Consider the following 24,313-nt stretch of genomic DNA (forward strand, 5'->3'; position numbering starts at 1 on the left):
GAGAATTGGAATGTCACTCAGCTTTTTATAAAATTTTTATGGAATTACAAAAATAGTTAAGACACTTCTGTAAAAGAACAACATTGAAGGGGCTGCCCTAAAAAACATCAATTAATCATAAAATCATAGTAATTAAGACTGTTTGGTTTTGGTCCCAAAATGAATAGAGCAAAGGGAAGAATAGAGAGTGCACAAGCATAAGGAAACCTAATTTGTGTCAGTACCAGCATTGCATATCAGCAGGAAAAGAATGAACCATTCAGTAAACAAGAGGAGGGCAATTGGTTTTCCATATGAAAAGAAATGAACAGGATCTATACCTCACCCTATCACAAAACTAATTCTGATGAATTAAAGATATATATGTTAAAAGTAGGGGCTCTCAGGCCTGCTCAGTCTGCTCAGTTGGTAGAGTGGGCAGTGGGCGACTCTTGATCTGGGAGTTATGATTCTGAGCCCCACCCTGGGTGTAGAGGTTACTTTAAAATAAATAAATAAATAAAGTTTAAAGTTAAACATTAAAAGTTTAGAGAAGAATAGAGGAAAATATCATGTTTTGGACAGTAATGGATTTCTTAAATGTGGCACAAACAGCACGAAATTTTTAAAAAGACTAATTTGACACTTTAAATTTTTTTAAGACTTTATTTGAGAGAGAGAGAGAGAATACATGTGAGAGTGCAAGCCATGAAGGGGGTGGAAGCAGACTCCCTGTCAAGCAGCGATCCCTATGCAGGGCTGGATCCCAGGACTCTGGGATCATGATCTGAGCGGAAAGCAGATGCTTAACTGACTGAGCCACCCAGGCGCCCCTGACACTGTGAAAATTTTTAAATTTCTGATCATTAAGGGACACCATGGAAAAGAAACAAAAGACAAGCTATAAACTAGGTGAAGATACTTTCAACAAATATAACCAACAAAGGAATAGTATCCAGAGGGATGCCTGGGTGGCTCAGTGGTTGAGTGCCTGCCTTTGGCCCAGGGTGTGATCCTGGAGTCCCAGGATTGAGTCCCACATCAGGCTACCTGCATGGAGCTTGTTTTTCCCTCTGCCTATGTCTCTGCCTCTCTCTTTCTGTGTCTCTCATGAATAAAATAAATAATCTTTTTAAAAATACTTTTTAAAAAAGTAATAGTATCCAGAATTTATTTTCAAAAATTCCTACAATACAATTGAATAACAAAAAGATGAACAACCCAATAGAAAAATGAGGAAAAGATGTGAACAATCATTTCACAGAAGAGGAAAAGTGAAAGGCCAATAAATATATGAAGAGGTGTACAACCTCATCAGAATCTGGGAAATGTAAATTTAAACCACAGTGAGACACCATCTTATACCCACCATATTAGCAAAACTTAAAAAGTCTAACAAGGTCAGGCATTGGTGAGAATGTGCAAATTACTTCAACTGCTTTGGAAAAACAATTAGGCATCATCTAGTAAACTTAAAGGTGTATATATCCTACAGCCTGACAATTCAACTTTTGGATATATACCCTAGAGAAACTCTTCCACATGATAATTAGGAAATAAGCAAATAGTTTTCAAAGTAGCAGCAGTGTATGTGATAGCAAAAATTAAAAACAACCTAACCGTACACTGACAGAACATTAAAAAAAGCATCGTAAAAAATATATTGAAGAAAACAAATTACAGAAGAATATGTGTTACATAATGTTGAAAGATGTACAAGACCTAATAGTATGTTATTGGGGTTGCCTATGTATATAGTGAAAGTGTAACCTAAAACTAGGGAATGAATAAATAAATAAATAAATAAATAAAACTAGGGAATGATAAACACAGTATTGCTGATAGTGGTCGCCCTCTATTGGAGAGTAGGAGAAGAACACCTCAGAGAGGTTTGGAGATAACCTTGATACTGTGTTTCAAGCTTTGTGGTTGAGTACTGGTGTGTTCATTTCACCGATGACCTTATGAAATATTTATACATGTAAAAGAGTACTTAAGGCATATACGTTAAAACAGAACCAAGTAATTGAAGATAAGTTCTAGAAAAGCATTATTTTAAAAACAAAGAGAGTTAGATTAAGAAAGGGTACAACAGGTATAAACAACTCTTCCAAGAAGTTTTGCTCTAGGGACATTTGGATGGCTCAGTGGTTGAGCATCAGCCTTCAGCTCAGGGCATGATCTTGGACTCCTGGGATCGAGTCCCACATTGGGCTCCCTGTGGGGAGCCTACTTCTGTCTCTGCCTCTCTCTCTCTCTGGGTTTTGTGTGTGTGTGAATAAATAAAATCTTAAAAAAAAAAAAGAAAGAAAGAAAAAGAAATTTTGCTGTAAAGTGGGAGAGAAATGGGACAGTAACTGGGAGGCTGGGGAAAAAGTGTTGACAGTAAAAGCAGTGATGGACCGTGGATTCTCAGCTGCAGAAGGAAAGTGATGAGAAGGACATCTGTTGAGCAAAATATAACAAAAATCTAGTTTATATCAAATGGAATGCCAGAAGAGGCCTTAGAGATCATTTAATCAGCCCCCTCATTATACAGATATGGGAAGAGAAGAAGAGAAGTCACAAGGGGTAAAGCGAATTGCCCACCATTATGCTGTTGCTTCATGGTAGAACTCTGACTAAACCTAGGTCCCTGATTCCCAGTCCAGTATGGAGCCTATAGAAAGAGCAAGCGACAATTTGAAGAGGAAAAGAAAAGCTATTAGGTGTGGAAGAAAAAGGAGGAGTCTAAGTTGATTCTGAGGTTTGATCCTAGAACCTGAAAGGCAAAGTATTTATATCATAATGGTTAAGAATCAACTGACTTGGGAGTCTGGCAGCTTCTGTACCCTGTACCAGATAAGCTGACCCTGGAGAATGTCTTTGTTTTGAGCCTGTTTCCTCAGCTGTAAAAAAGAAATAATACTGACTTCACTGGATTATTATATTTTTAAAAGCTCTAAATACAGTGCCTGACCTGTCTTAAACATTTAGTAAATTATTATGGAATAATGGTTGCAGTATGAAATGAGAAAGTTGAGAGAGAACGGATTTGGTGGAGAAATAGAATGAATTTGGTTTCATATGTATATTTTTTATGTATTTGATTTATATTTTACTCATTTCCTAAGGACCTGAGTTGACTTTTAGACAGACAGCATTTAAGCAGTGATGGGACAAGCAAATGATGATTACCTGTAGGTAGCCTAAAAATGTCAAAGGTCAGTTCCGGTGACATCAGGTCTGGAGAGATAGAGTTGCATATTATCAACATGGAAAGCCAGCTCTATCTCTCTGCTGGTTAACTATTTAAGGATGGGAATGCTGAAAAGTGGTCTGAGGACCATCCTTAGGGAGAGGAAGAAGAGGCAAGAGAAGAACAAATGTGTTTGGTCATAAAACCAGGAGAGGAATCCAGAAATCAGGAAAGTCTAAAATTATGGGAGAAGAGGAATGAGGAGTAGGTTAGCACAAATGCAGCACAGAGTTTAAAGGAGAGACAAATAGAAAAGCGGATTAAATTTGGCTGGCTCTCAGGCACCTGGGTGGCTCAGTAGTTGAGCATCTGCCTTTGGCTCAGGTCATGATCCCAGGGTCCTGGGATCGAGTCCTGTATCAGGCTTCCCTCAGGGAGCCTGCTTCTCCCTCTGCTTGTGTCTCTGCCTCTGTGTGTGTGTGTGTCTCATGAATAAATAAAATATTTTTAAAAAATAAATAAATTTGGCTGGCTCTCACTGGTGGCCTTTGAAAGAGTGGATGTGCAAGTCAGGCTGAAAGATGTAACACGAGTATGTGTAGGAAGAAAATAGATACTAGCCATTGGCTTTTTGTGGATGGTGCAAGGAAGCTAAGAATGAAGAGTCTCAGTCCTTCAATCCATTTCCTATGCATCACTTTCATAACAATTTCCCATAAACACAAAGCTTGGGGTTTTTTCTTTTCTTTCTTCCTTATTTTTCTTTCATTTTGCAGCAGATGTGACACTCAACTCGCTGGTATCTGAGGCATTTGTGAGGTTTTTTGTGGAGCTGGTGGGACATTATTCCTTGAGCATGACTGTCACTGAGCATGGGGAACGTGTATTCCAAAGGGAACCATTCCGTAAATCCCACACCTCCCGAAGTGTACGCCACTTCCTGGATCTCTTCATGGAAACGCAGATGTTTGCAGGCTTCATCCAGGACCGAGAGCTTCGGAAAACTGGGGTGAAAGGTCAGTTTATCATCAGGTCTTCCTCAGTATTTAGTGAGCACTTGGAAGGTTTGAAATCAGTGGTATACTGATTTCAGTATGAAATGTTATGAAGCTTCATGGGCTCAAAATCTGAGTTGTTTTATGATGGAAAATACTTCTTTCTGTAATTTTGTTTTAGCTATGGAAGCACATTGGCATTAAGCACAGAGTTTTACTTAAGTGATTTTTAGTAAGTATTGGACAATTTCACCAACATGAGTTTTCCTTGTAGGTTTGTTTGAGGTCCGGGCCCTCCAGTATTTGGAAACAATTCCAGAGTCTGAGCCCAGCGGGGTGAATAGAATTTTGCGGAGTCTTGGTGAGTTGTTGTATTTTCTTGATAGATAATGTGACTAAAAAGCCTTTTGCAAAAAGTGTGCCTCATCACAAAACCTTTGTAATCAAATCAATAATGTAACCTCAGACAGACTGACCAAACACCATGACTGTAGTTCCAAAGTGTTTTGGAGAAAAAAAAGTCTTTTTCAGAGGTCAGGATTCTCCATCAGAGTTGTCCTTGGGTCTGTTTTCCTTGGATGACATGAGAATTTGCTTATCATAATTTTTAACCTTTTCTACGTCACATCACAGGGAAAATCTCATAAAAACTTTTCTTTTTCCCAGAAAAGTATGCTTAGAACATGCAAATTTTGCACATAATTATAGAGTATTCGGGACTCTCCTGAGCCCATCCAAGGACTCCAGATTAAAAACACCTGGTTTAGGGGGCACCTGGGTGGCTCAGCTGGTTAAGTATTTGCCTTCGCCTCAGGTCATGATCCCAGGGTCCTGGGATCAAGCTCTGCATCCGGCTCCCTGTTTCTCCCTCTTCCTCTGCTTGCTGCTCCCCCTCCTTGTGCAAGTGAGCTCTGTCAAATAAATAAATAAAATCTTAAAAACAACACCTAATTTAGAGGGCATCTGAGGCAAAAGAGGATATCCTACAAGACTAATTTTACACTACAGAAAGAAACACAGGGGATCCCTGGGTGGCTCGGCGGTTTGGCGCCTGCCTTTGGCCCAGGGCACAATCCTGGAGTCCCGGGATCGAGTCCCGCATCGGGCTCCCTGCATGGAGCCTGCTTCTCCCTCCTCCTGTCTCTGCCTCTCTCTCTCTCTTTCTATGTCTATCATAAATAAATGAATAAATATTTTTAAAAAATTAAAAAAAAACGAAACAGATGTTTATGATTTTTCGATTATTATTAACTTTTTATTATCCTTTGTGATATTGGAGAACAGTGATGTGATAGGCCAAAACAATGAAGGACCTATATTCCATGGTGTTTATATTGGTCATTAAAATATGTACCCCCTGGTGACCAGACTTATCATAGGGTCATTTTGTAATGTATAAAGATACCAAACCACTATGATGTACACCTGAATCTAATAGGACATTGTCTGCCAATTATACTTCAATACAAAAGGAAAAATATGCCACTAATTAAAATTAGGCCTTGTCCTTAGCTAGCTGAGAGACCATGGACAAATTATGCCTTGGGCTGTTATTTCATCTTTATACCATGAGGTTAGATCAAATCAGTGGTGCTGAACTCTGACTACAATATTTAATCTGGGAATGTAAATGAAAATTTTCCCCACCCCAGGCTCAAGAAATCTCTAGGGATCAGGGCAAGCAATTTTTAACTATAGTCAAGGTTGAAAACCACTGGATTAGGTGATGTCTGAGTTCTCTTCTACCTCTACAATTAGACACTTGGCGTGCGTTTGTTTGGTAGTTAAATCACATGCCAGCTTGAGATGGCAGCTTACTCCTGGGCCATTCTGAATGACTAAGTTGTTAATCCCTTGCCTCAAATAATGTACAATAAATAAAAAATAAACTAATGAGAGTTCACTTTACTTCTTTCTCCCTTTAGGAAGTAAAATGAAATTCCTGCAGAAGAAATGAAACCTTTGATTGACTGTCTCCATCCTAAATAGAACAGAAAGTGCCAAAGAAATACTTTTCCAAGAGTCAGGATGCCCTAAAGTAGCCTACAAAATCCTGGAAAGTTGAAATGGTTACAAAGTGGGCCAGGTTCTTGGAGGAGAATTCTCCTGTTACTGCTGTAGTAATCACTAGAGGATTGTTGCGAGTAGTCTAGAACCAATGTTCTCGTTACTCTGCCTCCAGTTTTTTTTTCAGTGGCCTTTTCTATTTGATTCTTGGGCTCATTTTTTGTGTTATGTGCCTATTAGTCTGTGAAGGCACTTGTCTTTTACTAGGGAAAGATTTGTTGTTCCATTTTTTTAAAAAACAGCTCAAAGATGAGCACGATGAGAGAAACGTACTGGGGAAGCATGACAGAAGTGCAGAGTAGGCCCTGCACACATAATTCTCATCACTGAAATACCATGGCAGTTTTAAACCTATAGGCTCTTTGAGCTGAGCTAAGGAATATACACATCATGTATCTCCAGTTTTTATTTTTTAGTCTAATGTTCTGTCTGGGGGAATCTCACTTATGTGGAAGCCCTTATTTGTTAACACTGTTATTGAGTATCTTAAACAAGTAGACACCTTGCAGCTCCTCCTCCACATTGTGTGGCACTTGAGTAGCTTGTCAACATTAACTTTGTGGGATTATGGCTAGCAGGAAGATATCCTTTCAAGGGCATGAGAACTACCCCCCCCCCTTTTCTTAATGTCCCCAAGGTGCCAAACATGGGGTACATGTATGTCTCATTATTCAGTCTTTAGGTCAACCTGAAATACTTGCACCTCTGTTTTACGAATGAGGCGACTGGGCTCCAAAGAGGTTAAGTAACTTGCCCAAAGTTCTACAACAGAGCCAGAAACTGAAGCCAGGATTATTCATTCAAAAACGCAGAGGAAATTGGGTAGTTCTGCAGATGGAAATTTGAGCTGTGGGATTATAACTATTGAAAAGGTTTTCTTTTAAGCTGAAGTGTACCAGAGCCAATTTTCAGCTCTGATGATAAGGACTTCAAACTATAGGTGCCCACGTGAGACTCTTTTTGGTTCCCCTAGAATTGTTGGTCTTTTTGCCCTAATTAAATGGGACGCAGACTATGAACATTCCTGGGCACTCACCACATAATCACCCCAACCCTTAATATCTAAAATACTAGTGACTAGAAGGAGGAACTTATCAGTGACGGTATAATTTTCACTGATAAATGTTATAGCAGATGTCAGTTTGTTCTCTTCAATTCCTGCTGATGGTTTTAACTGGCATAAAAATATTTATTTAGACTTAAAACCTTACAAGTTGTATTATGATACAGTTTATTGACTTGTACAGTATTTTCATTACCACCCATTCAGGTGTGCATGAATGAATCTGAAGCATACCCCATTTAAGACCGGTGCTATGTAGTTCTTACGACTCTAGAAAATGGAACTGAGCCTATGTCTTATTTAAAAAAAAAAAAAAAAAAAGTTTATTAAGCATCTTACCCCAGTAGGGCTCTTACCAGACATCTCTCTCCATGTGCCACTCCAACCCTGAGGGAAGAATTAGTAACTGGGCCTGGTATTACCCGGCGAATCCTGACCGCCCCTCTGTGGAGACCTTTGCTTCAGCGATGGGAGTCTTATTTTATCCCCGTGACCTGAAGCTGCTTCCTTTTCTTAGGTCTGTTTTATTTTTTGTAAAGTATTGAGTTCTGGACATACTTGTAAAAGAGTTGCTCAAGATTTGTATAAAGTGTCGTTTACAGATCTTTTAATGAATAAACACAAAAATTCCATGGGTCTCTTGGATAATTTTAAATAAAGTTACTTAAGATGTAAAGGTCTTATACTTCGCTTAAACCGATAGCACGTTTGTCCCATGAGCGGTTTCAGTGGTAGACTAAGCCGACTCCAACCGTGGGCAGCGCTTCCAGGCCGTCTGCCGGGTGTAGACCGCTCTGCGGGCGGGGTGTGCAGCCCGGGTCCCCGGCTTGGTCTCGGGCCGCAGCGGGGGGGGCGGGGGGGGGGCCGGGAGGCAATGACTGGCTCTTGGTACGCCCCGACGGCGAAGGGGCCGCGGTTTGTCGGAGCCGAGTCGGTGGGCAGCTCACCTTAGAGGAAAAGACAGGCTCCTGTTGCGCGCAGACCCTAAAGCTTCGCGGTTTTAACGGGCGACTGGCGCCGACTTGCAGAATCCGTCAAGTAACTGCAAGTGCCCAAAGCAAGGGTTCCCGCGGAGCCGACAACTAAGGGGGGGGGGGACAGCAAGTAGCGCAAGGAGAAGAGAAAAACCGCCACGAACAGAAAAGATAAGGGTTGTAGGTGGTAGGTCAGGGGAGTGGGAAGCCAGCATCCTCTCCCCGCCAAGTCCCTGCAGCCAGTTTCCTCCAAAAGTTTTTTAAAGCTTTTCCACTCCCAGATACCAGCCTCCTGCGGGGAACGAAAAATCCCACTTCCCCTCCAAATTGCTCCCAGTCGGAGGCAAAAAGTGGGAGCACACTGGAGGGAAAGGAAATAGAGACGGTCTGCTGATTCCGGGAACTCGCGACGTGACGTCACGTCCGACCAAAACAAAATGGCCGGGCACTGCGAAGCCGCTGGGCGGGCGCGCCTTCGGAAGTGACAGTTGAGCATGCGCCAGAGCGCTGCGCAGGCGACGTGCAGAACCTCAGTGGCCAGCGCGGCGCAAGCGTAATGAAATGGGCCCGAGTCTGCGCGGATACAGAAAACTCCGGCGAGGCTGAGAATGGCGGGCACGGGTTTAGTCGCCGGAGAGGTGGTGGTAGATGCGCTGCCGTATTTTGACCAAGGTTATGAAGCGCCGGGTGTGCGGGAAGCGGTGAGTTCGGGCCGTGTAGCGGACTCAGCGCTCTCGGGCTCTTAGTGCTGGAAGAAGCACTTAACGAGTCGCTGCCCCGACCCCGGCCCCTGTTCTCGTTTCTAGGCTGCAGCGCTGGTGGAGGAGGAAACCCGCAGATACCGACCCACTAAGAACTACCTGAGCTACTTGACAGCCCCGGATTACTCAGCTTTCGAAGTAAGTGTGGCGTCTTGAGGCCACCGTGTGAGCCAGGATCCTGCGAACCTTTGAGAGTCGTATCCACGTAAAAGTGCATTTTAAGTTCTGGCTTTAACTATTGCTTGCTTAGCTAATAGTTACTCCACTAGATTTGTGTTATCGGTGCATTGAAAACAGCTGGGTAAGCCTTCTCCGGCGTTCTTACTCTGGGTCGCACTGGAAGCCCCTGGGGCTTCGCGAACTAACAATGCAAACAGGAGTGTGCACGCTTTTCAGAGGTAGGCTCCTTGCGTTAATTCTCAGAGGCATCGCCTCTACTAAGATCTACTCTAAAACAAGTGATAAGGAATTTTTAATATATATAAGCCGAGGTTCCTGAGAACCACTGTAGGGCGGCCTTTGTGTCACAGCCTACACACTTAGCGAATGTATGTGAATGACGGGAGTGACAGGTACGATGCTATTTAAATATTTAGCCTGGAAGTGCACCCAAGATGATACTTGGTGTGTAATCAGCTAAAGAAATGTGAAATATCATCTCTGAGTTAATAGATTCTGTTGGGCGTTTTAGTATAAACGTGTTTGGGATTTTTTTCCCCCAGTTATAGGTAACTATATATCTAATGAAAGAATTCTGTTATTAAAATACAGTATTTATATTGAAGTAACATGAAAAGTCGGTTAAGTTTTAAGTAGGCACTAAGAGATCATGGGCAACATTTTCTTATGGGCAATGGGCTGAGCTGGGTAGATACACAGCTCCTTGAAGTCGTCCTTAATGGCTGAAGAGTGCAAACCCAGTGTCCTCGCAAGGCTTCCCTCTGCTACAGGAATTCAAGGCCATAATCAGCTACGTTCCCACAGTTCAAAAATTTCTTCAGCCTGGAAGCCAGAGGAAGCCTCCACTAGATGAAAGCTCCACTGAGAGCGTGAAGAACGTATTCAGATTTGAACGTGGCATGTTTCTCAAAAACCTGAGCACTATAGTAGCCGAGTATTAACAAATGAAGAGGTCTAAAGAATTTGGCAAATATTTCACTTTGCATTTGTAGCAGTGCTCAGGAAGATATCATGAGGCCACTTCAATAAAGTCATAAGCAAAAGGAAATACACTACCTAATACTTTGTAAATCGGACAACCCTTTTTCATAAAACACCAATCACTCATCAAAATTAAAAAAGAAATGATACGTCGTTTTTCCCTGGTTTTCTAAATGTTCTAAATGTTACCCTGTTGTTATAGATGGTACCACGTTAAGAAGTAAGTATAGTAATGCTTTCTTACTAGATCGGCTTCCAAACATTTCAGATAACTGCGTTCAATCACAAACATTTAAATATTTAAACTAGTTTTCTTTTTAGCTCTCTTAAATACAGCATATGCCTCCTATCTTTATAATTAGTATGCTGATCATTTAACTTTTTCATAATAGGCATTAATAGTATATTGGGCTCACCATCTCAGTCCTGAAAATAGCCTTGTGAAGTACATAACTACATATTTATTTTTTTTTCCATAACTACATATTTATTATCCTAATATTTTAAATGGGAAAACTGCAGCTTAGAGAAGCTGTTTTGCCCAAGACCTTAACCACTCCTCAAATTGCTTCTGAAATAGCTCTTCCATTAATTCATTTAACAACTATTTATGAAGGTCTGTTCTAGCCAGAAATTGGGGGACTGTCTGAACTTTTTAGTCTAATTGTTAATGTCTTCATTAAAAATTGAAATTACACAGGATAACTGAAATACTAATAACTGATGAATACTTAAACAGTGCTTTGTACTCAGGCTAGGAAATGTGCAAAACAGAAATGGAATAGGATATTGACCAAAACATTGGACCTCAAGAAGTAGAGCGCTACCGTATATTTTTAAATTTTTATCTTGTTCACCATGTATTTTTTTTAATCGTAAAATTGTTAGAGTAGATAGAAGAACTGGTTTCTTTTACCCCTTCCCCATTTCTCATTCTTTGCAAAGAGTGAAGTGTGAAAACAGCGGCCAGGACCATAAAGAAAGTATAGGTTTAGGCCCAAAGCCCTAAAGCAAATTACTTTATGTCCAAATCCTCTCCCTTCCCCCCACCCCCAGTGAATAGTTGGATCCGTGGTCCTCAACACTGGCTTCACTCTGCAGTTAACTGATGAGTTAAAAACAAGTTATGATCATGTCCAGTCCACCTCAGAACAATTAAATGGGAATGAGGGAGAGGGTTAAGATGTGGTCAGGATTGAAATTGTTCTCAAAGCTTCTAGCTGATTTTTATTTGCTGCTAGGACTGAGAACCACTGATCTAGAATTAATCCTTTTCTCTGTGGGTCCCCTTACATATGAAGTATGTGTATTCTGATCCTTGGGAGCATTGAACCCAGAGAAGACTTGGTGGGAAGGGAAATGATTTATTTTATTTTATTTTTGAATTTTTTGAAAATGATCCATTTTAATGGATAGCATAAAGAAATATTTAAGCAAGTTAGATTTGTTATTTGGTGGGTATCAGTTGCAATTTGTTGATATGATTTTGGAAATAATTCTTTCTCCAAATTAGACTGACATAATGAGAAATGAATTTGAAAGACTGGCTGCTCGACAACCAATAGAATTACTCAGTATGAAACGGTAAGTTGTATTTCTGGTTTCCCCTGGACCCAAATCATTGCTTAATTTTAAGTTACTAGTAAAACTGCCACAGCTATATTGCTCTTAAAATGTTGAAAAGAAAAAAATCTTGTCTGGCTTTATGTTTATGTTTCTTCATGTAATAGTGGTTCCTATAATCCTTTGTTAATGTTCAAATGTATTCTTTGCACCATCATTTAAAAAGGCAAAATAGGGGTGCCTGGATGGCTCAGTTGGTTAAGTATCCCACTCTTGATTTTGGCTCAGGTCATAATCTTGGGGCTGTGAGGTCAGTTCCCTGTGTAGGACTCCACACTGGGTGTGGAGCCTACTTAAGATTCTCCCTCTGCCCCTCTACCTCCACTCTCATGAACCCATGCACGTGGGTGTGCTCTCTTTCTTAAGAAAAAAAAAAAAAAAAAACGCAAAATGTAAAATCCAACAACAGAGGAATGGTAAATTGTGTTGAAGTACACGTTCTTAAGAATTTTCAAGGAGGAGTGCCTGGGTAGCACAGTTGGTGAGCATCCAGATCTTGGTTTTGGCTCAGGTCATGAGATCAAGTCCCGCAATGGACTCCACACTCAGCATGCAGTTGCCTTGGGATTCTCTACCCCTCTACCCCTCCACCTGTGCTTGCTTGTTCCCTCTCTCTAAAATAAATCTTAAAAAAAGAAAAAAAAAAGACATTTTTAAGGAAATGTTCCTGATTAGATGTCTAGTTCTTCACTGATCACATGTCTGGGTGAAACCACGTTACGGTTTATAATGATCCCTGCTTCACTCTTGCCAAAGCAACATTAGTGAACACGGAGTGCTCTCATAGTCTGACGTTGGTTCCACTGTCTTCTGTCCTGTGCCACTTTACTACAAAACTGCTTCTCTCTGAGGAACAAATATGCAAATATCCTTTATTTTCTCTAAAATGGAGAATTGGATTGCTTTATGACTGAGATCCTTTCAATTTCAAGATAACTGTGGAATTATGAGAAGCACTAAGTAATCTGTCAGAGCAGAGTCCTTTGAGAGAGGGCCACATGCACAGCAGGTCTGTCCTCTCAGCAAATGAGATGGTTAGAAGAGGGATTTGAGTTTGTAGAACCAGAGTACCATATTTCTTCTCTTGGGCTCCATTTCCTGTCTAGCCTAAGTAATAAAAGCAGGAGAAGATCCAGGATTCCTCAGTTCTTCCATTTCTGGGCGCTTCTGCTCTATAGATAATCATGACAGTACCTCCTTTATGGCACTGTGTCTCAAAGCAGAAGTAATGACTCACTAAGCAATGGATTATGAAGGAAACTTAGCAGGTTGTCACAGCACTTTTCTAAGGAAATAGAATAGAAAATACCAGAATATACTGCATGTAAAGGTGAGTACTGTTTTGTGAAACTTTTGTTGAAGTATATGTATTTTGTGTACTGGATCACAAATATTTCTTACTGTGGGTTATAATCAGAAGTTTGAAAACTGCCACATTTATTGCATATGTGTAAAGTTTTTTGTTTTTTTAACAAAATGGTTTGTCACTTCTATTTTTTGAGAGAAAGAAGGGGCAAGAGAATTTAAGTAGGCTCCATGCTCAGTATGGAAGCTGATACAGGGGGTCAAGGAATTGATCTCACAACACTGACTTGAGCACAAATCAAGAGTTAGAATGCTTAATTAACCCACTGAGCTACCCAAGTGCCCCTGGTTTATCACTTTTTTTTTTTTAAGATTTTATTTTCATATTTGACAGAGTGAGAGAGCAGAAGCAGTAGGAGAGGGAGAAGCAGGCTCCCAGCTGAGCAGGGACCCCAGTGTGGGGCTCTACCCCAGGACCCTGGGATCATGACCTGAGCTGTATGCAGATACTCAACCAGCTGAGCCACCAGGCACCCCCGTTTATCACTTCTTGATCCCAGTTGCATACCCCTCAGTTTTTCATAGGAATAACTTGGAGTTTTCACAATTAACTAGTCAAAATATTAAAACGGAAATTAAGGGATCCCTGGGTGGCGCAGCAGTTTGGCGCCTGCCTTTGGCCCAGGGCGCGATCCTGGAGACCCGGGATCGAATCCCACATCGGGCTCCCGGTGCATGGAGCCTGCTTCTCCCTCTGCCTGTGTCTCTGCCTCTCTCTCTCTCTCTCTCTGTGACTATAATACATAAATAATAAATAAAAATTAAAAAAAAATAAAATGGAAATTAAAACTAAGTTTGTAGTAACTCATCAGTAATGAGCTGAGATTTATGAAGAGTGTACTTACTGGCTGTTGAAGGACTGTGTAGTGTGAAGAGAGAGAGTAGAATGATGTCCAAATGCAAAGAATTACTATATTCCTTACTGTTGTTTTGTCTAGAGTGGCCTGGGTGTATGGATGGGAAGCTGGCTGAATATAGGTGTGTTTTACAAAAATGATAGCATAGGTTTTTTTGTATCCTATAATATACTCCAGTTGATTGTGTTCACATTGAAATAAACAGTTTTTTGGTACTGTGTAGAATGACGTTAAATCTTACCTGTAGGGCAGCCCTGGTGGCGCAGCGGTTTGGTGCCGCCTGCAGCCCGGGGTGTGATCCTGGAGACCCGGAATCGAGTCCCACATCGGGCTCCTTGCATGGAGCCTGCTTCTTCCTCTGCCTGTGTCTCTGCCTCTCTCTCTCTCTCTCTCTCTCTCTCTCTCTCTGTGTGTCTCTCTCATGAATAAATAAATAAAATCTTAAAAAAAAAAAAAATCTTACCTGTAATGAGTTGTTTCTTAGGAGGATAAATAGGTACTTATTATTGCACAATCTGATCTTTAATCTTCCATGGATTTTACATTGTGCATAGACCTGTGAGACCTTCTGTTGGAAGGAAGGAAAGATTTAGGGGAATATATGGTTTCATTTTATTTTTGTTTAATTTCAGATATGAACTTCCAGCCCCTTCCTCGGGTCAGAAAAATGACATTACTGCATGGCAAGAATGTGTAAACAATTCTATGGCCCAGTTAGAGCATCAGGCAGTTCGAATTGAGAATCTGGAACTAATGTCACAGCATGGATGCAATGCCTGGAAAGTATATAATGAGTAAGAAGCTTTGGTCTTTTTTTAAGTACAGGAATGGGGCTTGGGTGGCTCAGTCAGTTGAGTGTCTGACTCTTGGTTTCAGCTCAGGTCACGATCTCAGAGTCATGGGATCAAACTCCCATGTCAGGCTCCATGCTCAGCAGAGTATCTGCTTGAAGATTCTCTCTCTTTCCCTCTGCCCGTCCCCCTGCTCACTCTCTCTCCCAAATTAATAAATCTTTTTTAAAAAACGGGAAGTGGAATAAAAATAGTATAGTGAACTTTAATGTGGGATCATGTCCTAGAACTATTAAAACCCATATGAGGGAACCCTGGGTGGCACAGTGGTTTGGCGCCTGCCTTTGGCCCAGGGCGCGATCCTGGAGATCCGGGATTGAATCCCACGTTGGGCTCCCAGTGCATGGAGCCTGCTTCTCCCTCTGCCTATGTCTCTGCCTCTCTCTCTCTCTCTCTGTGTGTGACTATCATAAATAAATAAAAATTAAAAATATATATATTTTTTAAAAAAAAACCCATATGAAAAGCCATTGCTTTGAGACCCACTGCCAAGAGTATGGAGGGGACTTAAACCTAGCTATATTTATTGTATGACATTGTAATTAAATGAGTTCTGAGGTCTGAGTGACAAATTACTACATGGAGTAATGTAATCCTTAACGTGGGGGATTGCTCATACATTCGATTCTCATTAATTACATGTTATGGCCACTTTATAGTAGCCTTGAATACTGAATTAGCCAATACTGTACCATTTTTCCTGGGAGAAATAATATATGTGCGTTTATATATATACATCTCATATAGACTTCAGCCTTAAATCCTAAAAACAACTCATTCGGGCAGATTCTGTTTTCTTTCATAAAAAATAACGCAAAGTTTAGAAGTGTTAAGTAATTTGGCAAAGTTGGAAATTAAACTCCATCCTTTGGTCATCTCTGTATGGGAGCTGAAACAGTAAGTCAGAGTGCCTCCTTGCTCCACTTCAGTTGAGAATCTACACGTCCAGCAACTCAAATTTTGTGCTGCTCTTAGCATGCTGTTAATGATCCCAAAACACCGAGTATTGATTCTGCGGTTACAAATAAATTTGAGTGAGGAAGTAAGTTCACAAGTACAGAATCTGCAAATAATGAGAATCAGCTATAAGTAGAAAATTAACATGGGAAGCAAAGTGCCCACACAAGCCACTGAGCTCTTTCTACTCCACGTAACTAGCTTTAGCTTTAGGTTTTGTTATCTACCTAGGGCTCGATTTTCTTATTTGGAAAATTTGATGGTTAGATGATCTCTGTGATGCTTTTGAGTCCTAAAATCCCCTGAGTCTCTATTAACACTTAATAGTTTAAGGAGTTTAACAATTTAAGGAGAAAAAGCCGTTGAACCTCATGATACTGCATCATCAAACTATTTGCTAGAGTATGTTTCCTGGAATAATAAAGCAAAATCACAAAGTGGTAAGTACCTTTTCTCAATTTTTCAGAATTATGTTTTAAATTTCTGTGGCCATATAAGGATTCAGTGGGCAAAATCCAGAATTTGGGAACCTATAGAACAAATAGTTCTGTTTTTTTGTGAATATGTTGCAGGGGAGATATAGGAAAAATGGGATTGGGATGATTAAGAAACAGGTCAATCAAAAAAAAAAAAAACGTATATTTCACAAAGAGGAAAAATGTGATCTTTGTCCTCAAGAAGCGTTATCTAGTAGAGAAAAGATATTCTATGCCAGATAACCAGTAGTCCATTTTTAGCAGTATGGAAGTACAAGGTATATTGTGTACTGTGCTCTATAAATTACAGAAATGCACAGAAGAAACATTAAGAGTTAAGGTCACTTAAAAATGGTGAGATTTGGAGGCGCCTGAGTGGCTCAGTTGGTTAAATGTCCAGCTCTTAATTTCAGCTCAGGTCGTGATCTCAGGGCTGTGAAATCTAGTCCTTTGTCAGGTTCCTTGCTCATCAGGGAGTTTACTTCAGATTCTTTCTCTCCCTCTTCCTCTGCCCTTCTCCCCCACTCCCATGTACATTCTCTCTCTCTCTCTCTCTTTCTCAAATAATTTTTTTTTAATGATAAGATTTGGACATTTAGAAGAGAACAATGCAAGAAGGGAGGAGAACATAGATAGGTGCAGGGAAAAAAAATATTGCATTGAAGAAAACATGCTTTCAACTTGCCTAGAAACCTTTAATAATTTCCTATTTGTTGCAAGGTACAGTCCAGACTATTTAACATGTTGTTCAAGTCAGAAGGGTGTATCTCAATGATAGATTTTCACTCCAGCCAAAGGAATCCTCTCTCTCGTAATTATCATAACTTTGCCTCTGGGCCTTTACTCATGTCTCACTTCCTCCTGGAATGCCTTTACCTGGTCTACCCAAATTCAGTTTATTCAAGGCTCTCAATCCACTTTTTTGTTTTCCCATCCTATTAAAGTAAGTTTTCTTTCTTTATGAAAGGATTCTAAGGCATAGACCATGCTGGGCAGAAAGCTTTTAGCTCTAAGTAGGTCTTGGGTCGTGACTGCTAAAAAAGAAAAATTTCATTAACGAGGAGATAATTATGTACTTGAAATTAAAGGGAAAACTTTGAAGTCATCAGGGTTAGCCTCATTGATGTCAAGTGACTCATTCAAGGACAGGGCTGGGACTAGAACCCAAGTCTTGTGACTTGTGATACAGTGCCATAAGTTTTAACAGAAATATTTCAGAGTACTTGAGGAGAGATATGTATATGGGCATACTTCATTTCATTACACTTTGCTGTATTGCATTTTTTACAAATTGAAAGTTTCTGACAACCTTCAAGCCTCAGCAAGTCTGTGGCACAGTTTTCCAGTAGCATTTGGCCACTTCCTATCTTGGTATCACAGTTTAGTAATTCTCTCAGTATTTCAAACTTTTCTATTATATATATATTTTTAAAGATTTTGTTTATTCATGAGAGAGAGAGAGACACACGCAGAGACACAGGCAGAGGGAGAAGCAGGTTCCATGCAGGGAGCCTGATGTGGGACTCGATCCTGGGACTCCAGGATCATGCCCTGGGCGGAAGGCAGGCACTAAACTTCTGAGCCACCCATGGATCACCTCCGTTATATTTCTTGAGTTGAGCTGTGGTTGGTGATTACGACTCACTGAAAACTCAGAATAGTGGTTAGCAATTTCTAGTAATAAAGTATTTTTTAATAAGGGCAAGTACGGGGATTCCTGGGTGGCTTAGTGGTTTAGTCCCTGCCTTCGGCCCAGGGCATGATCCTGGAGTCCCAGGATCGAGTCCCACATCAGACTCCCTGCACGGAACCTGCTTCTTTCTCCCTCTGCCTGTGTCTCTGCGTGTCTCTCTCTCTCTCTGTGTCTCTCACGAATAAATAAATAAAATCTTAAAAAAAAAAAAAAAAGGCAAGTATATATATATATTTTCTTTTTTACACATAATGCTATTACACATTTAATAGACTAAAACAACTTTTATATGCATAGGGGAACAAATTCATTTAGTTTGGTTTATTGCTATACTTTATTGCAGTGGTCTGGAACTAAACCTGCAATATCTCTGAGGTATGCTTGTACTTATGGAGGATGAAAGAAAGGAGAAGACAACAAATACACTGAGCTTTCAGGAAGAGATCATTCAAGGGGAAGCTTCCTGTTAAAGGTCAGAGGTCAGGACTTAGAGTGCCAAGCTTGAATTGTCCTCAGGAGCACAGAGTGATCATTGAGATCAAGGAAAGGGGAATGAGCTATAGATAAGCCTGGAGAGCACAGGTGTTTGAAGACTGAATCTTGAGAGAATTGCAGTTAGAAAAAAATCAGGCAAATAATTTAGGAGAAAAGCAGGATATTTGAGTCACAAAAGCCAGGAAACAATATTGGATCTAGAGCAAGAGAATAATAGGGTCTATGTGGTTGAAATGGACCCTAAAGGCAATTCTGTACTGCCGTAAGAGGAAATTGATATAGTTGTGTGAATTACATCTCAGTAAAGCTGTTATTTAAGGGAGGGGAGGTGACCTCTACCCTTGAATTGCATGACAGTAATCACACGACACTCTGTATTGCTCAGCTTTTCCCCTGTGCCAGCAAGAGCCAACTTGTACTGGAATCACGATTTCCCCTTCCATTTTTCTCTTCTCTCTCTAGTTAGCAATAGACAGGGGAGAATGGCAGGATAAATGGAAGTACAGAAATATGGAGATAATAAGGGTTCGAATGAATACACTCATGAGTTATTTTCCATGTTCTCCATGAAAAGAAGTAATGACAATTTAAGAAGTAACCTAAGTATAGGAAATCAGTGTCCGTAAACTGGTTGGACTCGAGAGGTTAAAAGAGCTAAACTGGGGGGCAGCCCTGGTGGCGCAGCAGTTTAGCACTGCCTGCAGCCCCGGGTGTGATCCTGGAGTCTCGGGATCGAGTCCCGCATCGGGCTACCTGCCCATGTCTCTGCCTCTCTCTCTCTCTCTCTCTCAGTAAATAAATAAATCTTAAAAAAAAAAAAACTAAACTAAACTGGAATTCAGTTCTGACATTCACCTAGGTTACCTTGACCAAGTTACTTGAATCTTTCTAAGCTTGTAATGTCCTCACATGTGAAATAGGGATAATCATACTTACTCAAAGAATTCTTAGGAGAATTAAATTAGATAATATTTATAGAGTGTCCAACATGGTGTTTGGCACAGAGCTCAATAGCAGAAGAACTTGAACTTGAATCGACTAGATGGTTCGCTTCTAGTTGGTATTATTAAATTTTAATGTATATTAATCTTATTTTCTTTTCCTTCCTTAGAAATCTAGTTCACATGATTGAACATGCACAGAAAGAGCTCCAGAAGTTAAGGTAAGTTGGTTTTTTTCCTCTTATTTTTTAAGTATTTGATACACCCAGTGTCAGGCTCAAACTCACAACCCTGAGATTAAGAGTCATGTGTTCTTCTGACTGAGCCAGCCAGGTGCCCCTATATTCCTCTTATTTTAGAGTAAAGTTTAGGTGAACCCTCAATAAACAGAATGAGGAGAAAAAGGAACCAAAGAACCGTAGTCATATGAGAGTAATACTTGATGATCCGCTGTGTCTAGTATCTGTCTGCTCTTGGGTTTGCCAAACTGGAATGGCAGAGAACTAGACTTAACATCTGAAAGCATCTCTAGCAGGTCATTTGCAATTTACAAATCTGCAGGCATTGAAAAGCCACTTTTAGGAGAAAATGTTGCAGAACAACATGTATAATCTGATTTAGGTTAAAAAAAAATTTTCATCTTAAGTTGCCTGACTGACTCATTCATTCAGTAGAGCATAACTCGTGATCTCGGGTTGTGAGCTTGAGCCCTACACAGGGCGTAGAGATTACTTAAAAAAAATTTAACCTCTACTTGTACATATACATAAAGGAAAGAATTTGGGGACACACCCACCAAAAACTGAATAGTAAGAAGGAAAAGCACATGGGAGGAGGGACTTCTGCTTTTTAATCTCTGTGTGCATGTTATGTGTGTTTAATTTTTCATGGTGAGCATGTTTTATGAAATTTGTAATTGAAAATAGAAAAAAGTTAATTCCTGGAATTAATAATCCATTACTGTATACATCTGTTCTCAGGGGATTAAAGATGTGTTTCGTTGATTATAGGTTTTTCTGTTGATTTTAGTCTTAGGTTAAAATGTAGGTGGGTTGTATGAATAATGTTTTACAGGAAACATATTCAAGATTTAAACTGGCAGCGAAAGAACATGCAGCTCACAGCTGGATCTAAATTAAGGGAAATGGAGTCCACGTGAGTATCTTTACATCCATCATCTTTTAAATCATTTAGCACATTTTAAGATCAGGATTTAACTATGATTCAACAGTATTCAAATGGGATGCCACAAGTGTGAAAGAAATGCTCTTTTATGAATTCTGCTCTTTACTGCCTCTGCCTATTTCTGATGTGTGGGCTTGGAAGGCAATGAGAGGGACAGAACCACTGTTCCTTGATTCTGGTCTCTGTTTCAGTTCAGTATTTCTGCTCTGAATAGGATTCTACTTATACTCTCCTTTTAAAAGGAAAAAAAATTAATCTATTTTTTTTAATTCATGAGGGAGGGAGATTTCATACTTTGATAATTTGTCTCTGAGGTTTTTTCCTATTTATATATCTTTACTTTTAAAATATTCTTCATATACATAAATAAGTTAATATAAATCCTTATAATCATGAATTTTATATCATTTCTCTTTTTTACTTTGTTACTTCCCTTCTTCTACCCCATGATTTTCCTTGTTCCACCTTCACCTCCATGATTCCATGTTATCAATCTATTCATCTTTTCATATTTTTCTTCAAGCTACTATAATCTCCCAAATATACATGTGTGTTTCTTTACATTTGTCCTACTAAAGGTTTTTTCTGGGGAAGGGGAAGGCTGCTCGATCTGTAGAATTTTCTCTTGTTCTAGAAATTTCTCTACCATTTTTAACTACTGACTGCCCTATTTTTTCTCCTTTTGTGTTAATCCCATTAAATATCTTCTATCACCTTGTCCTATCCAACTATTTCTAATTTGGTTTTTAAAGGATTTTTTTGTTGTTTTGAAATAATTGTAGATTCACAGTTGTAAGAGATAATATAGTTAGAATTTTTTTTAAGATTTTATTTATTTTAGGGGATCCCTGGGTGGCTCAAAGGTTTGGCACCTGCCTTTGGCCCAGGGCGCAATCCTGGAGTCCCGGGATTGAGTCCCACGTCGGGCTCCCTGCATGGAGCCTGCTTCTCCTTCTGCCTGTCTCTGCCTCTCTCTCTCTCTCTCTCTCTCTCTTTCTCTCTCTATGTCTATCATGAATAAATAATAAATAAAATCTTAAAAAAAAAAAAGATTTTATTTATTTTAGAGAGAGAAAGTCCAAGTGGGGAGAAGGTCAGAGAGGAAGGGAGAGAATCTCAAGCTGACTCAGCATGTAGTCTGGCGTGGGGCTCGATCTCATGACCCCAAGATCATGACCTGACTCAAAACCAGACTCTTAACTGATTGAGCCACCCAGGCATCCCCGTACAGCTTAAATATTATGTACCCTTTACCCACTTTCCCCCAATTTTGCCTGTTTTTTTTTAAACGGAAAGTTAGAAGTGAAGTTTCACATTATGACCCTGAGTGAAAACATATATATGGTAAAATCTTCTAAAAGAAATTTTATATTGAGTAATTTTTCCTTTTTTTTTTTTTTACTTTTCTAGTTGGGTATCCCTGGTCAGTAAGAATTATGAGATTGAAAGGACTATTGTGCAATTAGAAAATGAAATATTTCAAATGAAGCAGCAACATGGCGAGGCAAACAAGGAAAACATCCGGCAAGACTTCTAACAGACAGATGAATTCGGTGGGAAGCAAGGAAGGCAAGCTGGGCTTTCACAGATTAGGCATCTCAACTGTAAGGGAGAACAGCATCTTAGGGGAACCATTATGGTTAAATGTTTATTGTAGAGTGTGGACTGTTAGATTTGTGCATTTTAGCAAAATAAAAACTTTAAGCTTGGTGGGTTGGGTTTTGTGTGTGTGGGTTTTTTTTTCCGTTTTAAAAACACCTAGGCGGGCAGCCCTGGTGGCACAGCGGTTTGGCGCCGCCTGCGGCCTGGGGTGTGATCCTGGAGACCTGCGATCGAGTCCCATATCGGGCTCCCTGCATGGAGCCTGCTTCACCTTCTCCCTCTGCCTGTGTCTCTGTCTCTCTCTCTCTGTGTCTGAATAAATAAATAAAATCTTTAAAAAATAAAATAAAATAAAACACCTAGGCTTTCAAAATAAGTATGATAGAATAATATTATATCATAGAATTTATTTTGAACCACTGGAACATATTTTGTATCTAAGAGATCTTTATTGAAACTTTTTAACATGTAAAAGAAGTTAAAAACTTTTGGTTTTTATATTTTCAAATAAAGAGGTAGTTCTAAACAAAATTTTGATTACCAAGCAAGTCTTCCACAATATGATGGCTCCACCATCATCATCATCGACATCATCATCATCATCATTGTAGGTAACAGTTTGAAAGAGCTGCTTGTTATGTGCTGAGCTCTCTTCTAAACACTTTAGGTGGATGAACTACTAGGAATAAAAAAATAATTTGATCCTCCCAAAAAGAAGGTAGGTCCTGTTGTTCCCATACACAGGCTTGTAGTGGGGGCCGATGAAGTAACTTGTTGGGAGTTGTATAGCTAGAAAGTCATCCAGGTGTTTATTCGTGTAGCGCCAGAGTTGTGTTTTAACCCTCTGCCTATAAGGAATTAACAAGGATAAAAGATTACTGCCCGATTCAGAAAAAATATTTTCAGCCTCCTGTAATCTTTGTGCTCTCACTGTTCTTTGGGTTCCAGGTTTTCCTTATCCCAAGTCTAGCTGTCATGCAGAGTTAAGTTTATGATTATGAAATAAAAAACAACAGTAAAGCCCATTATTGGAAGATGGAGTGTTAAAACAGTGTTACTCCAAGTTTTTCTTAATGGAGGAGAGTACCCCCTTGGGAGCACAGGGTTGCTGGTTTAAAGTCATAACTTGCTGTGAGCACTAAATATTGCAATCTTTTATTCTTTATTTTATGTAAGTAAACTACATCCAACGTGAGGCTCAGACTCACAACCCCAAGATCAAGAATCGCATGCTCTTCTCACTGAGCCAGCCAGGCACCCCTGCAATCTTTTAACTTTTCTTTTTTGGTAAAGATTTTATTTATTCATGAGACAAAGAGGCAGAGACCTAGGCAGAGGAAGAAGCAGGCTCCCTACAGGGAGCCCGATGTGGGACTTGATCCCAGGACCCCAGGAACATGCCCTGGGCTAAAGGCAGATGCTCAACTGCTGAGCCACCCAGGCGTCCCTTAACTTTTTTTTTATAGTAGTATTGCCCCATGGGAGCATTCATTCCACTATTGCCTAATCAATTTGCTGTACCTTCTACTCAGCCTCTAGAAATTGTATCTTCTGTTGTTCCCTGCTTGCCTGAGAGAGGAGACTTCAGGTAATTGCTGTGCCTTGCCACACTACTCTTCCCAGTGATACTCCCTCAAATCCTCCTCCGCCTTTTGCCATTTTGTTAGTAAATCCCAGTCTAGTGTAGTGACCAGGCTGCGGGGCTTGCATGTGTCCTTGGCCAAGGTGAACTTGGAGTGCCTGGTTCAGAGTGCATTACTCCACAGAAAGCAGCAGCTCTCATCAGTGGCAAATCACTAAATTAAGATTGAGAGCACTCATTCTTTAGACTGATTGTACTCGTAAAATTTGTCCCATTAGTTGAGATTCCTATCTTGTTCATAAATAACTATGTAGAGCTTGAGGATGATGCCAACAAAGCTAAGAAAACAAGTCTGCAGGACATTGGATAAACTGCAGCAACCTAACTAGCCCCAGCACTAGGTTGACCTGTGAGCCAAGACTGCCTATTTTGCAAGTCAATTTCAGTTGGATTTTCTGTCACATCATAAACCATCCTAACTTACAGCCCTCAAGATAAATAACCAGGT

The 24,313-nt window shown here is 40.1% G+C and overlaps 2 protein-coding genes and 1 long non-coding RNA gene across 9 annotated transcripts in view; 2 read left to right on the forward strand and 1 right to left on the reverse strand.

Annotated features, from left to right (window-relative positions):
- The window catches only part of DENND2C (DENN domain containing 2C), an 84,027-nt gene extending 76,069 nt beyond the window's left edge, over positions 1-7,958 (forward strand). For 4 of the 7 annotated variants that reach the window (XM_072766821.1, XM_072766819.1, XM_072766823.1 and 1 more), the window contains 3 exons: positions 3,937-4,173; positions 4,427-4,513; positions 6,078-7,958. In XM_072766821.1, the coding sequence (XP_072622922.1) occupies positions 3,937-4,173; positions 4,427-4,513; positions 6,078-6,109 (356 nt within the window). In that variant the 3' untranslated portion in view covers positions 6,110-7,958. Of the gene's footprint in view, positions 1-3,933; positions 4,174-4,426; positions 4,514-6,077 lie in introns of all 7 variants that reach the window. The other 3 variants (XM_072766817.1, XM_072766822.1, XM_072766818.1) reach the window with 1 other exon arrangement.
- Positions 1,119-8,580, reverse strand: LOC140599978 (uncharacterized). Its single transcript, XR_012003069.1, has 2 exons — positions 7,639-8,580; positions 1,119-5,063 (listed from the first exon to the last, which is right to left on the reverse strand). It is a non-coding gene; the product is annotated as an uncharacterized lncRNA (long non-coding RNA).
- BCAS2 (BCAS2 pre-mRNA processing factor) lies at positions 8,128-22,331 on the forward strand. The gene is made up of 7 exons (XM_025994618.2): positions 8,128-8,957; positions 9,063-9,155; positions 11,692-11,762; positions 14,656-14,817; positions 19,607-19,657; positions 20,511-20,591; positions 22,032-22,331. Exons 1-7 carry the CDS (start codon positions 8,865-8,867, stop codon positions 22,156-22,158), a joined length of 678 nt encoding a protein of 225 aa, XP_025850403.1. The 5' UTR covers positions 8,128-8,864; the 3' UTR covers positions 22,159-22,331.
- The last annotated feature ends 1,982 nt before the right edge of the window (positions 22,332-24,313 follow it).

This window comes from Vulpes vulpes, chromosome 8 (assembly GCF_048418805.1).
Source record: "Vulpes vulpes isolate BD-2025 chromosome 8, VulVul3, whole genome shotgun sequence".
Classification (NCBI taxonomy): Eukaryota; Metazoa; Chordata; class Mammalia; order Carnivora; family Canidae; genus Vulpes; species Vulpes vulpes.

Coding starts and splice junctions, on each gene's coding strand:
- BCAS2 (XM_025994618.2), top strand. CDS start 8,865: ATGGCGGGCACGGGTTTAGTCGCCGGAGAGGTGGTGGTAGATGCGCTG. Junction 9,156..11,691: donor CGGATTACTCAGCTTTCGAA/GTAAGTGTGGCG, acceptor TCTCCAAATTAG/ACTGACATAATGAGAAATGA. Junction 11,763..14,655: donor GAATTACTCAGTATGAAACG/GTAAGTTGTATT, acceptor GTTTAATTTCAG/ATATGAACTTCCAGCCCCTT.